The 13,343-nt window shown below is 46.4% G+C and overlaps 1 protein-coding gene across 2 annotated transcripts in view; it reads right to left on the bottom strand.

The window, feature by feature from the left end:
* The window catches only part of SPTA1 (spectrin alpha, erythrocytic 1), a 64,704-nt gene extending 51,842 nt beyond the window's left edge, over window positions 1-12,862 (bottom strand). The window contains exons 1-10 of one of the 2 annotated variants that reach the window (XM_049634731.1): window positions 12,560-12,862; window positions 11,486-11,725; window positions 9,802-9,927; window positions 7,755-7,895; window positions 6,881-7,027; window positions 4,696-4,829; window positions 3,996-4,140; window positions 1,687-1,841; window positions 586-721; window positions 384-485 (exon numbers count right to left, since the gene is read on the bottom strand). In XM_049634731.1, coding sequence (XP_049490688.1) covers window positions 384-485; window positions 586-721; window positions 1,687-1,841; window positions 3,996-4,140; window positions 4,696-4,829; window positions 6,881-7,027; window positions 7,755-7,895; window positions 9,802-9,927; window positions 11,486-11,722 — 1,323 coding nt within the window. In that variant the 5' untranslated portion in view covers window positions 11,723-11,725; window positions 12,560-12,862. The remainder of the gene's footprint in view (window positions 1-383; window positions 486-585; window positions 722-1,686; window positions 1,842-3,995; window positions 4,141-4,695; window positions 4,830-6,880; window positions 7,028-7,754; window positions 7,896-9,801; window positions 9,928-11,485; window positions 11,726-12,559) is intronic. The other variant, XM_049634730.1, reaches the window with a different exon arrangement.
* Between the last annotated feature and the right edge of the window lie 481 nt (window positions 12,863-13,343).

Below are 13,343 nucleotides of genomic sequence, written 5' to 3'. Positions count from 1 at the left end.
CGTGGGCCAGGCACCTTAGGGAATCCAAAGATGCGTAGGTAGTGTCCTCAAAGAACTTACAGTTTAAGGCAAGTATGGAAAAGCGATAAAACAGCACAGGTATGACAAGGCAAATGGTATGGAGGTTTTCAATTAGGTAGAAGGCGGGTCGATGAAACTTGGTGGGTTCGGGAAATAAAGGCTCGGAGGTGAGGAAGCACGCCTCACGTCCTGAGAATTTCAGATGACTCAGTTCAGCTGAAGCAATATGTGAAGGGAGCATCTCCATATTGAGAGGTCGATACGACTTCTACCCTCATCCTGTTCGGAGATGATCATGTTATCATGAGATTCAGTGGGGCTAAATGTGTATCATAATTTCGCACACTGTTAAACTGGATTACCTTTTCCAGAACTTCATCAGAGGCTTCGTGACCGACGCCCAGCAGATCCCGACCAGTCTCCTCAGCAGATTGGAATCGGTCATCATAAGAGTCAATCTCGTGCTAGGGTCACAAGACGGAATGTCTTAAAATTCAGCAAGAAACCTTCTGGGGGGCTTGGCGCCTCCCTCTTCCTCCTCCTGGGGAGGCTCTTCTTCTCTACCTTGTGCTGCCCATGCCTGTCCAGCAGGGCCTCCCCACCAGCCACATCTGTGGGCAGCTCATCAGCATTGATCAGAGCAGACTTCTCTTTCATCCACCCTGAGAGCTCCTCGTAGTCAGATAAGAAGCGCTGATACCTGCAGGGAAGTTAAGGTAAAGGGCCGGAAGGAGAAACCAGGTAGGTGTGAGCGGACTTGGGAGCCTGGAGTTAGGGTTGGGTTGAGCTGAGACGTCCAACGTGCTCCTCACCCTTATCCCCGCCCCCCTCCCACTGCCCTGATGCACTGCCTGTTCCTTTAATGGTGTGGGCTGTCCCTCACTCCGGGCTGCAGACTCCCCGGACGGGTGCATTGTTGTGTGACGAGGCGCAGGGCCCCTGCTTCTCCAACATCACAACGTCGCACCTACCCCGGAAGCACTTGAACTGGAGTAAAACACTTTGGCCAACGAGGCCAAAGTATAAGCCCTGACACGTAAATAACGGGAAGCAGCTGGTAGGAAAGGGGACCAGAGCTGGGGTTAGGAGCCCTCATGCACCTTAGCTCACCCTTGACCCTATTCATAAAAACAAAACCACGAAAACGGTTACTTAGTCAAACATTTAAATGCTCACCAGTTACTTTGGGATCGTAAAAGTAGGATAAACACTGTCTTCTGGGGTTTTAACGATTAACCATAAACATTAACTACTGAAATGGTACCCGGCTTTTTGGCAAGCCAGCCCACACGGCATTCGGGAAATAATTCCAGATTTATTTTTACGCCCTTCAGCCTGGAAGTTTATTTCGGTGCCTAAACTGGGGCCAGGATTTTGGCGTTTCTTTAGCTGCTTTTCTGGGTCCCCGGGCAGCTTCCTAGCATCCTACAACTGTGCAAGTGGAAGAAGACGGACGGGGTGCAGTGAGTGGAGGTGCCATTCTGACCGTCACATCAACCTGCAGAGGGCTCCTCTTAACAAATGAAGCTTCTTTTTGCCTCGACCATTGAGGAGGCGGGAGGGCTGGGTCCCTCCTCATGTCTTCGCTTTCACTCTTAATTTCTGCTTTTGACGTTTTACCCGAACCCTATAGAGAGAGAGCAAGAGGGAGGAGGGGGTTCCCACCAATAAGAAGCCTGCAGCTTCTCATATCTGCTGGCCGCCAAGGCGCGGATGTGCTCCCAGCTGGAGACCAGCTCCTCCTTCATTTGCTGGATCTGAGATGCATCTGAAGGGTGGGAAAGCATCAGCCTGTCTGCTTTGGCACTCAACTCCTTTACCTTTGGGTAAAGAGAAGGAGAGAAAGGGGATGAGAAAGAAACGCGGTGGGAATTCCAAGCACTCTGATTCTCCCTGACAAAGTTTGGCGGGAGAGATCCGAGAAAGCAGCCGTATGAATACTAATAACTTAATACACGTACACTGAGGCTTTTATGTTAATATGCGGATGTGCTATCTCAGCATTAATAATTTACTGACCGTGTTTGTTTCTTACGGTGCTTAGCACTTCACACGTGTTTGCTTGTTTTCCAGTCTTTTGAAAATAGTACTCAGAGGTAGAAACTATTCTTATTCCCCTTTTATGCGAAAGCTGGGATGGTATTTATTAGTGCAAGGGCATTTAGCGACTAAGTACCAGGAGCAAGGTTTAGACCTCAGGCTGTCGCTTACCACCCTCTACACTGTCTCCATAAATATTGTTGTGGGAATCATTATATTCAACTATCATCAGGTGTCGTCTAGGATTTGAGGTTTTGTTATCCGGAGAAAACAGTAAGACAAAATGCAAAACTGCTCCAGGGACAGACCTACGGTCAGGGCACAGCACACGGGGCCCTTCAGTGGGCTGACTGCTGTGCATACTCCATGGAGTTGGTTGAACTTACGGGTGATGTTGTGAGGGGGAGGAAGCAAAGAGGGAAGTCAGTCTGGAGTCGGGGCTTCTACTAAGTTCCGGCATGCCTGTGTCTACTCCTCTAGGGATAGGGACCCGTGTCTTCCAGCTTTCAGGTAAAGGGTTAGTACCCAAAATCTATAAAGAACTTATCAAAAAACAAAGAATCCAGCGAAGAAAGGGGCGGAAGACACGAATGGACACTTCTCCAAAGAAGACATCCAGATGGCCAACCGCCACACGAAAAAATGCTCCACATCACTCATCATCAGGGAGACACAAATCGAAACCCCAATGAGATACCACCTCCCACCTGTCAGAATGACTAACATTAACAATGTGGGAAACAATAGATGTTGGAGAGGATGTGGAGAAAGAGGGACACTTTTGCACTGTTGGTGAGAATGCGACCTGGTGAAGCCACTCTGGAAAACGGTATGGAGGTTCCTCAAAAAGTTAAGAGTAGAACTACCTTGCAACCCAGCAATTGCACTACTAGGTACTTATCCAAAGGATACAGGGGTGCTGATTTGAAGGGGTACATGCATCCCAAGGTTTACAGCCGTGCTATTGACAACAGCCGAAGTATGGAAAGCTCCCAAACATCGACTGACGAGTGGATAAAGAAGATGTGGTATATATAAACAATGGAGTATTACTCGGCAATCAAAAAGAAGGAAAGCTTGCCATTTGCAATGTGGATGGGACTAGTATACTATGTTAAACAAAACAAGTCCGCCAGAGAAAGACAAATATCATATGATTTCACTCATATATGGAATTTAAGAAACAAAACAGATGAACGTGGAGGAAAAGAAGGAAAAATAAGAAAAACAGGGAGGGAGGCAAACCATAAGAGACCCTTCGATACAGAGAACAACCTGAGGGTTGCTGGAGGGGAGGTGGGTGGGGGGATGGGCTAAATGGGGGATGGGCATTGAGGAAGGCACCTGTTGGGAAGAGCACTGGGTGTTCTATGTAAGTGATGAATCAGCGGATTCTACCCCTAAAACCAAGACTATACTGTATGTTAACTAACTTAAATTTAAATAAATAAAATTTTTAAAAAAAGAGAAGAAAACCCAAAGGTGGACCTAGTAACGTGCCCTAGGTGTCTCTGAGTTTCTTATAGAAGAGCAAGAAGAAATGTCTTCCTTTATCTACCGAGTGCAGGAAAAAAACCAAGCAAGATTGAGCTGGAAATGACGAGTGCGTTTTGACCAAAGAAAAGATTCCCTGGCTGCAGGTACAGAGTGAGATTAGGAGGCCATTCTGGGAGGTAGCTTTTTTTCTGTTTTTAAATCACGAAATTCATTGCAAAAAAACACAGGACTATATAAAAATCTGTGTATCTTTAAAGAAAACTAAAGGATATCCAATGGCCATGTGTAAGTTACGAACTAGAACAAGAAGAATATTCAGGGCCGAGGAATTTCTCCCTCATTGGAATAATGAACTCACTGCGTCCTCTGGAGGCAAGATGGCCAGCAAATACCTCTTCTAGCCCAGGACGCTGGCCATTCTTCCAGCAGTGGCTTACCTTGTCCTGCATGACTGCGAGGTTCCTCTCAAGACCTTTGTGACTATGGAACAGCGCCTCAGAGCTAATGAGATCTTTGCCATAGTCCTCAGAGGTGAGTTGAGGCTCCTTCTCTTTGATCCACTGGACGGCCTCCGTCACATCCCTGCCAGACAGCCACATGAGTTCCAACAAAGAAGATGTCAGGAATTACAGGGCAAACAATACACACGGCAAAGACCGCCCTGGTCCACTCGGCTAGCAATTACCTGGAATTCCCACTCACTATCGAAGAGTAATGCAAAGAGTTCTTGCTTTTAATGGCTTCCATTGACATGTAGGGGCCTGGGCATCTCCCTGGTCATTGGGCCTCTGCATATACTTCCCATATCTGGGTCAGCTCTTAATGAGTCTTTCTTCTTCCCAACTCAACCTTCCACTCCCATCCAGTTCGTAATATGCTTTCCTTGCCTCTGCAGCCTTTCTATCGCGAATTCACCTGTGCTACTTTTACAGCTTTAGGCTCCAGTCATCACACACTTGGCCACGGGGTGGGTCACAGTTGTCTTAACTACGCTCTCCCTTGCTGCCTTAAATGCAAGCACATGATTTCCTTTGGTTTGAGGGATTGGCCAGTAATTGCCAGCAGCAGACAGAGGCTGGCACAATTAGATGGGGCGCTGTCGTAGACTTTCCCATAACGTGTGGGCCAGATTCGTACCTTTTGAATCGCTGGAGGTCTGCAGCATTGGCCAGTGTTTCCTGTCGCCGCCCAGCCAGGCTGAGGAGACGCTTCCAGGCGGTGTTCACCTCATCCTGCTTTAGCTTAATCAAGGGCAGGTCAGGATGTTTCTCCTGTGGGAGGGGACCAGTGCGGGAGTGAGGCAAAGGTGAGATTATTCCAAAAATCATTTGACATTTCTCATTTCACGCTAGTTTGTACTTTGCCAGGCATGGAGAACGACCTTTTGGCCAGATCCCAGTCTTCGCCTTAGCCCTGCGCCCTAGCTTTAACCCGATCCACATTGCCAAAATCTAGAGGCCAAGCACCCAGATACGGTCTCTTTCACTCGCAGCCCTGGGGCACCCTATTAACACACATTGCTCAGCCATGGTGTTATTTTCAGAATTCCACCTTGTTGGTGCCTGCTAATCCCCTGAAAATCCTGAAAACCAAGGAAGAAAAAGCCCCGTCTGTGAAATATGACTTTATTTTCCAAAACTCTGCCACTGTGGTTCTTAACGCCTCTGGGGTCCTGACGCCTTCGAGAATCTACTGAGAGATTATACAGAATTATACACACATGTATCCACATTTAACTTTGGAGAAAAACTTCATGGATTGTTGCAAAGCATCTGAAGCACTGAGATTAATGAATACTAGGTTAATTTAACAGCATAAGCCTATGTTGACACTTGGCACTTTTGAGTAGTTCCCACGTGTCTGTCTTTCTGCTCCTCCCGTCCCTGTCTCTTCACATTTCCATTCCCAATTCTGAAGCTGCTCCAGACGGGATTTTTGAGACTCTCCTTCCTGGATAGATGGTCCTTTCTGTTTGGCACTGTGTGGGTCCTGGTCCCAAAGAGCAGAGGACGCGCTCTAAGCTGTGTTGATCCTTCCCGTGGTAGGTTAGATAAATGGCCCTGCTATTTTACCAGGAAGCCTTCCTTTCGAGACGTGAAGTCCGTTTCCTCACGCTTTGGATCTGGGTTGGCCTATGGCTCGCTTACCATAGAATGTGCCAGAAATGATACGAGCTCCTGTACTTTCAGCTTCTGTTCTAACCTTTGGAACGCTGACACATAAGCAAACATGAAAGACCGTGTGGAGAAACCCCTCATTATCCTCGCCAAGGCCGCAGACGTGGGGGCAAGGCCGTTTTAGACCCTCCGCCCCAACTGAGCCACCAAATAACTGCAGCCACTTAAGAAACCCAGGTGGGACCAGGAGCATCGTCTAGCGGAACAGCTGAACCACTGAATCCGGAAGAAGTAAAACGTTTGTTGTTTTCAGTTTTGTGACGGTTTGTGAGATAGCACCGAATAACTAAACAACTTCCACAACAAGACAAAGGTGGCGGAGAGAAAAAATTTAGAGACTGTTGGAAACGTGGCCTGGAAAAAAAACTGAGAGTCAGTTACTTTCCCCCCTCAGGTACCCATTCGTCCTGAAATCTCGGTTCTGTTAGTACAGAAAGATCGTTGCCGTTCTGGAGATGCAGTGAGGATGAGACCATATGGAAAAGCACAATAGCCAACGCTTGGAGTTTCGAATTCCTTTATAGCCACATAAAATTTCCTTTATATCCACATAAAATTTCCTTTATATACAAATAAAACCGGGCCGGCTTCCCGGTTTTCTTGCCACATCCTACAGTTATGTAGCCCCACACTGAATTGTTTGTCTGCTCAGATATTGAAAGCTTATTTAAACATTTTCTTAAGTAAAGGAAGGTAAATCTGCCTCCCTTCTCCTTCCCCCAGCCACAAACATCATGTATAATGACATCGTCCATATTACAATAGCCCACCATTATTTTACACTCTTTGCTGCTTTATTCGGGTGCTTCTTCACGAAAAGGGTGCTGCATAAAACTGAGTGGTTGACCGATTGGTGTTCCGCACAGGAGTTACCCGGTTGCGGGTCTCATTCCTCCGCACATGTGCACAGGCACACCCACAGGTGTGAACACATACGCTCTCCCTCCCAGTCACGCCTCTATTTGCACAGACTGGCAAGGGATGGACCCGGACAGGAGAGCAGGTTGCCCCGGACCTGTCACGACAAGGACACGCAGCCTTGTTTTCTCCCGATGCTCGTGTCCCTCACGTCCCACCTGCTGATGGCGGAAGGCTTTGGCTATCGGGAGCCCTTCCCTGCATTGACCCTCTGCTCCCCACCTCACCTCGGCACACTGGTTGGCATACTGGTTCATTCCATCCAGTTTTCTTTTCTGAGTTTCCAGGTCCGCCTGGAACTCCTCAAACTTCTTATGCAGGACCTCTGTGCGTTCCCAGTCCTCACCCAGCTCTGCTGACGTCACTATAGCCTCCTGTGGACCAGGAAAGTCTGTTGAGCCACTGGCAAACGCTTCAGAATTCCTGCAGTTCAAATGCCCCAAACCATTGCCCACACTCCCCGGAAATCTCAGAAGGAGGGGCTGGTGGGGCCTGGGAGAGACCTTGAGGAAAGAGCCAGAAGCAGGAGCGGGTGTCCGGAGGGAGCACTCTGGCCCAGGGCATGGCACTCTTTGAGGTAATCTTCCAGAAATACCAGGGACATGGTTGGCCAAGGCTCCCGGAAGCACCCTTTGTACTTTGGAACATGAGAAATAAATTCATCCTGGTTCTACTCAGGTCAACACACTGAGTATCCGCAAAAAGGCTGTGCTACGCACTTACTTCCTTACTTGTTATCTTCAGCCCTAACTACGGGACCGTTCTTTCAGTGTCTAGAAAAATAGTTACAGGTACTGAGAGGCAGCCCTTAGGGAAGGAACAGGCAACACCGCCAGCCTGGACCCAGAGTCAGAGCAAAAATTCAGGAGAAGGAGCTGAGGGGCACGGAAAGTAGCCGGGGACAGGCCGGGAGCTCTTTCCCCCCACATTGCAACGTCAGTGGTCTCCAGGATACCCCCACATCTCTGCCAAAATTCCTACTTTCCGGGAACAGAGTCCAGGAACAGGCACCCAGACTGGTCTACGAATAGCCTGCGTTCAGCTGCCGCGGGGTGCCTGGGACGCGAACGGGAAGTCCTCTGTGTCCTGCGCGGTCCCCACCTTGTCTCCGACCCACTCCAAGGTGTCGGCGCACTCCTGCAGGTACTGCTGTAGACGCAGGGCCCGCAGCAACAGGGCGCCCCTCTCCCGGGTCAGCTCCAGAAGGAGGTCCCACAGCGTGCGCAGCTGCTCCAGATGGGCCTTTGGGAAGAGAGGCGAAACCGCTCAGACACCGCACCTGCCTAGGGCAGCTGGGGCAGGTGCACACTCCCCCGGGGGGCAGGGGGGCTGGATAAAAATGTCATCCGCTCGTGCACTGACGGCTCCACCAGCATTTACAGGAGGAAATCGACATGCACGGGAGTAGCTGCTAAACCAGGCCGGATGCGATCTGCCACGAGAGAAAAAAATGTAAACGTGCTTTGAGGTTTTACAGGGTGAAACGATTGCCGACCACAAGACAGGAGGCCACAGAGATTCCTGGAAGAGTGCTCATGTGAACTGAACCTTGAGGAACAGATAGGATTTGGAAAGGTCCATGATAGGCGGGGGGCGTTCTAAGTACTGGCCAAGGCGTAGAAGAAACTTAGCACGAACTGTTTGCCAGAAGGAGTGAGAGTTACAGTTTTGCTAACTTGTAGTGGAAACTAGTGGCACCAAAACCATAAGAGAATTTTTGGACTATGCAGTCGAAGGCTTTGACGCCAGGTTAGCTTAGAAGATCATGTATTACATAACTTGAAAAACTGAAGGCATCGTCTGTGTTATGTCCACAAGAATCTTCTATTTTCCAACTGGTCCACTGCATAAGGTAGCACACAGACCACACTTCTCTCCGAATCCTATAGCGGTGCAGTCTGATAGTTGTGAAAAGGTTTCGAACGTGGCTCAAATATCGTAATTGATGTAGGGGATCAGTGGCACACAAAGCTGGGAATAACACAAAAACGATTTCAATTGTGCACCAATAGGTACGTTCTGAGATTTTTCTTGTTACAGACTCTTCTTTCCAATAAGGTTCTCTTCTGGTTAAAGTCTGTGTTCTCTGACCATATTTTGTTGACAGTAAAATGGACCAGAATTTGTATGCCAAATGTGGAAAGACTAGACCCAATTTTTAAATATGTAACGTAAATCTGGGCTGACGCTTCCAAAACAAAACAAAAGAACTCAGTGAAAAAAAGAAAAAAGAAAGAAAGAAAGAAAGAAAGAAAGAAAGAAAGAAAGATTTCACTCATGCAGAAGAGATCCTGACGTGACTTTATCAACACAAGCATGTTGGAAGTGTGTGTGAATGAAGTCAGAAAAGAGTTGATCCGTTAGTAATGGATTCCAAAGGGGTGATGGTCTTCAGTCTTCAGTGTTCAGGGGGGACTTTCTGAAGACGGGATTTGGGGAGCAGATGTACAGAACTATGATAGTAGTCACAGCATATGGGCTGTGAAGAGAGGGAGGCATCACAGAAAGACAGGTATTTCAGAGAAGATTCAAATGGCAGAGCATCCCTTGTTTGAAGAGTCTAAGGAACATGGACCCTGAGGTCAGAAGAAATAATCAGAAATGACATTTGGGAGGGGCCCCCGGGTGGCTCAGTTGGTTGAACGTCTGACTCTTGATTTTGGCTCAGGTCATGACCCCAGGGTCATGGGATCAAGCCCCGCGTTGGGCTCCACAATGAGCATGGAGCCTGCTTGGGATTCTCTCTCCCTTTGTCCCTCCCCCACTCACACCCTGTCTCTGTAAAAAAAGAAAAATTAAAAAAAATTTTTTTTTTAAAAAATGAAATGACATTTGGGAAAGCCAATTCATCTGGGACACGTGGAACTAGATTGAAAAGGACTTGATCTTCAGCGAAGTTATCCTGCGGTGGTCAAGGAGGAGTGTGATGCTACCCCAGGATAGCTTTTGTGTCATACCTCTTTTCCCACCCCAAGAACAGGAGGACGTCCCATCATTTTTCCTGCCCCAGCCCAGTAGAAGATCAGAGGCAGGAACCCCGGTTCCAAGCCAGCTGCATCTAGCTGCATACCTGGCATAATCAATGAAAACTCTGATAACGTAATAAAAAGTTGGACTCATCTCTTCCAGAGTCATGTCGTATAGTTACCTTGGTGTCCTCATGGGCAAAATGCCCCTCGGCAAACCGGGTTTCCCTGATCTCTTCCAGTTCAGGAATGACCCTGGACTTTGCTTGCACTTCTGCTTCCAAGGATTCATGCTTCCGATACTTGCCCTGAAGTTTAGAAATCAGAGGACAAAGTTACAGAGACAGAAGGAGGCAAACCGTAAGAGACTCTTGAAACCTGAGAATAAACTGGAGGTTGATGGGGGGTGGGGGGAGGGGAAAGTGGGTGAGGGGCATGGAGGAGGGCACCTGTGGGGATGAGCACTGGGTGTTGTCTGGAAACCAACTGGATGGTAAATTTCATATTTAAAAAAATAAATAAAATAAAAACGTGTAAAAAATAAAAAGTGAATTAAAACTCTAAAAGTAAAAATAACACAAATAAAGTATGGATATACTTAAAAAAAAAAAAGAAATCAGAGGACATGGCTAATGAAGCCTAGCGTCCCTGGGTCCTAAAAATGTTCTTCTGTTCCTTTTTTTACTTTCGGGCGGAACTACTTGCTTCACAATCTAGATTAAGTGGTAACCCGTGCTCGGGGCTGGAGGAGTCACATCCTACAAGAAATGGTCACTCCTGGCCCCCCCCAGGCTCAAAGTCAAGGGCCACAGAGAAATGTTTTGTCCTGTTCCCATCGCCTTTGGGGAGTTTCCAGTAAATACCCTCCATCGCCATCGGTGGGAATGAGAGGATGCCCCACATTTGTTCCTCTTCAGAAAAGAGGAAGTAAGTGCTATGGAAAGTTGAACGCAATGAGGAAAGTGATTATTACAATAATGGCTTTTTTGTGATTGAGATGTTTTCGCTTCTCAGATTATGCTGTTATTGGCCTATATAAATGGATGCACTTAATCCATATCACTTTGTTCTTGACCCAGTGCTTCCTCTCCAACATCAAGTACCCTTTTTAGGCAGGTTACCTTTTCTCCTGGTCGTGACTCTGTCACATGCTGTAGGACAAGGAGGAGAGGAGCTTCCACCAAAGCTCTCCTCCTGACACCTGTCAAGTGGACTTATGAAGGGCATGGATAGCCCCTTGGGAGAAACCCAGGAAAAATTCCACTTTATTCCTATCCTTCTGAGCAGGGTGGAGGGCAACTGATTCTGAGGCACTGACGTTTCTTCACCTCAAAATATTAAAATCACAGAGTGTGTCATAAATTCTTTGAACTCTCAGTCACTGTTTCGCTCATGGCTTAATTTCAGATTCAGAATACATTCATAGAGGAGCGCCTGGGTGGCTCATCAGTTAGGTGCCCAACTCCTGGTTTCAGCTCAGGTCATGATCTCGTGGTTTGTGAGTTCGAGCCCTACATTGGGCTCTGAGCTGACAGGGCAGAGCCTGCTTGGGATTCTCTCTCTCTCCCTCTGTCTCTGACCCTCCCATTCTCTCTCTCTCTCTGTCTCTCTCTCAAAAATAAATAAACGAACTTAAAAAAAAAGAATACATTCATAGAGCGAGTTTCCCTTGTAAATAAGGCACTGAGGCTTGAGAAGTTAAAGACACGGGCCATTTAGAAACAGAATTATGGTCCCTAATGGGTAGTCTGATCTTTCTGTGACATTATCGCCTGACAGTTAACTAACTAGGCACTTACATTACAAGAATGTTACCCTCCCTGGAGATCTCAGCGTCTGCTCTGGGGAAGTCAAACGACTGAGTACCTGTATGTTAGTTAGATCTTCGTAGCTCTTATCATCTGCAATCTTGAGTTTCTCCAAGACCCACTTCTCTAGGTCATCTGCATCCCGTCTGAAAACCTGGTAATGATAGGACTCTTCGAGCTTCTGACCCCTCTCCGCAACCAGCTCCTTGAACCTCTGGTACCGAGTCAGCACCTCCTGACGTCTCTCCTGGATCGCCTCCGCAGTTTCCAGCACCTTTGGGCCACTAGTCTCCATAGCCTGAAAGTTAAAAATCTTCTCTTACTGGTGCTCAAATCTCTATGATGTCCCTTTTGTATGTCCTAAGGCCTTTACTCATGTGGGACTTAGATTCAGATGTCTTGAAGCCTGTTGTTATTAGGGGTCCAGTGTATCTACATAATTTCAACCTTATCTAGCTACCCTTTTGGCTAATAATTCTTTAGCACTCAGAACATTCTTCCAACTTTTCACATAAATGTGGGCCAACATCTATTACATTCTATAAGTTAGTTAAGATACATATAAACACAAATATATATATAAATTAATTAAGATATGTAATATATACATTCTGTAGATAAATTAAGTCAAAATTAATCTTCTCTACTTTTTTATTTGCTTTATATTTACAAACACTACAAACAAAAAGTTCAGCACATCTTGTATCCAATTATCATACATTTCAACTTATTAGCATCTCAGTAATTGGCTTCCGCAACATAAAACATTATACTGTTAAACACCATAAGTGGGACCAACCTGTTTAGGGCAATAACTTGAAAAATCTCCATAGGATTACCTTCATTCATCTGGATGTGGGCACAGTTTCCCCTAGCTTACCTCCGCCAGGACACTGACTATCAAGTTCGCATTTTAATCTTCCTCTGAAATATAATTGCTACTCTGTATATCGCTTTTACTACTTGGGCTACAGAATCAACTCATTGTCTACAGACCCAGATCTTTCTTGTGTACTATTTGCTCCAAGTTCTCTACTTGTTCCATATACGGACCCGTGTAAATGGGTCATCGCTAGATTTTCATGCTATAAAGCCCCAAGCTTAAGGTCGTGGTTTAAAAGGGGATACTCACAAGAAGAGAGTCAAAATCAATCTTCTCTACTTCTCAAAAGCCAAGAAACAATGCTTACGGATTCTGTCCAAGATGGTACAGAAAGGTCAAACGAGACTGCTTTCCTCATTATATCAATGACAAACTGTACCATAAAGAATTCCATACTCACGGTTTCCTTCGGAAAGCGTTTCACTTTTCATAAAGGTCAAGAACCTGGCAAGACAAAATGTTTCCAGAAGAGAGAGGAATAGAGAGAAAGAGAGAGAGAATTCACACGGAATTGTTTAGGCTTCCTCCCATAAAGATGAAAGAAATGGTACACATGTGGAAGAGTCAAAAAGAAAAAAAAAAAAGAAAGAAAAGAAAAGCCCTGGGCCCAGACTCCCGCCAGCTAGAGTCTCTGTTATCTTCAGAAGGCAGGAGACACGTTCAGCAGAGGCAGCTGTTAACTTGTGCAGTTGCTGGGTGACTCAGCGGTTCAGAGACTGTAGCTCTAAAAGTTTCCCAGGAGGACTTCATAGGAAATAAAAGGAGGGTTTTTTCTTTAAATGAAAAATTAGAAAGCAAAAACCATTATAGATAGACGTAAGATAAAGAAGCCGTGTTATAATTCTGTGTTGTTTCTTTGACTCATCTTTGACTCGTCTTAGATGCTATGTCTGCGAATGGCAAATCATGAAGGAATTCTGGGTCATCCGCTCTCTGGACTCTGCAGAATTACAAGAACTGCAGAATTACAAGACTCTGAAGAATTACAAGGCACATATAGGTTCTTGTTCCAACCCATCTCTAGGAAATACAA

Source organism: Panthera uncia, chromosome F1 (genome assembly GCF_023721935.1).
Source record: "Panthera uncia isolate 11264 chromosome F1, Puncia_PCG_1.0, whole genome shotgun sequence".
Taxonomy (NCBI): Eukaryota; Metazoa; Chordata; class Mammalia; order Carnivora; family Felidae; genus Panthera; species Panthera uncia.
This window is presented reverse-complemented; position numbering and strand designations above follow the sequence as displayed.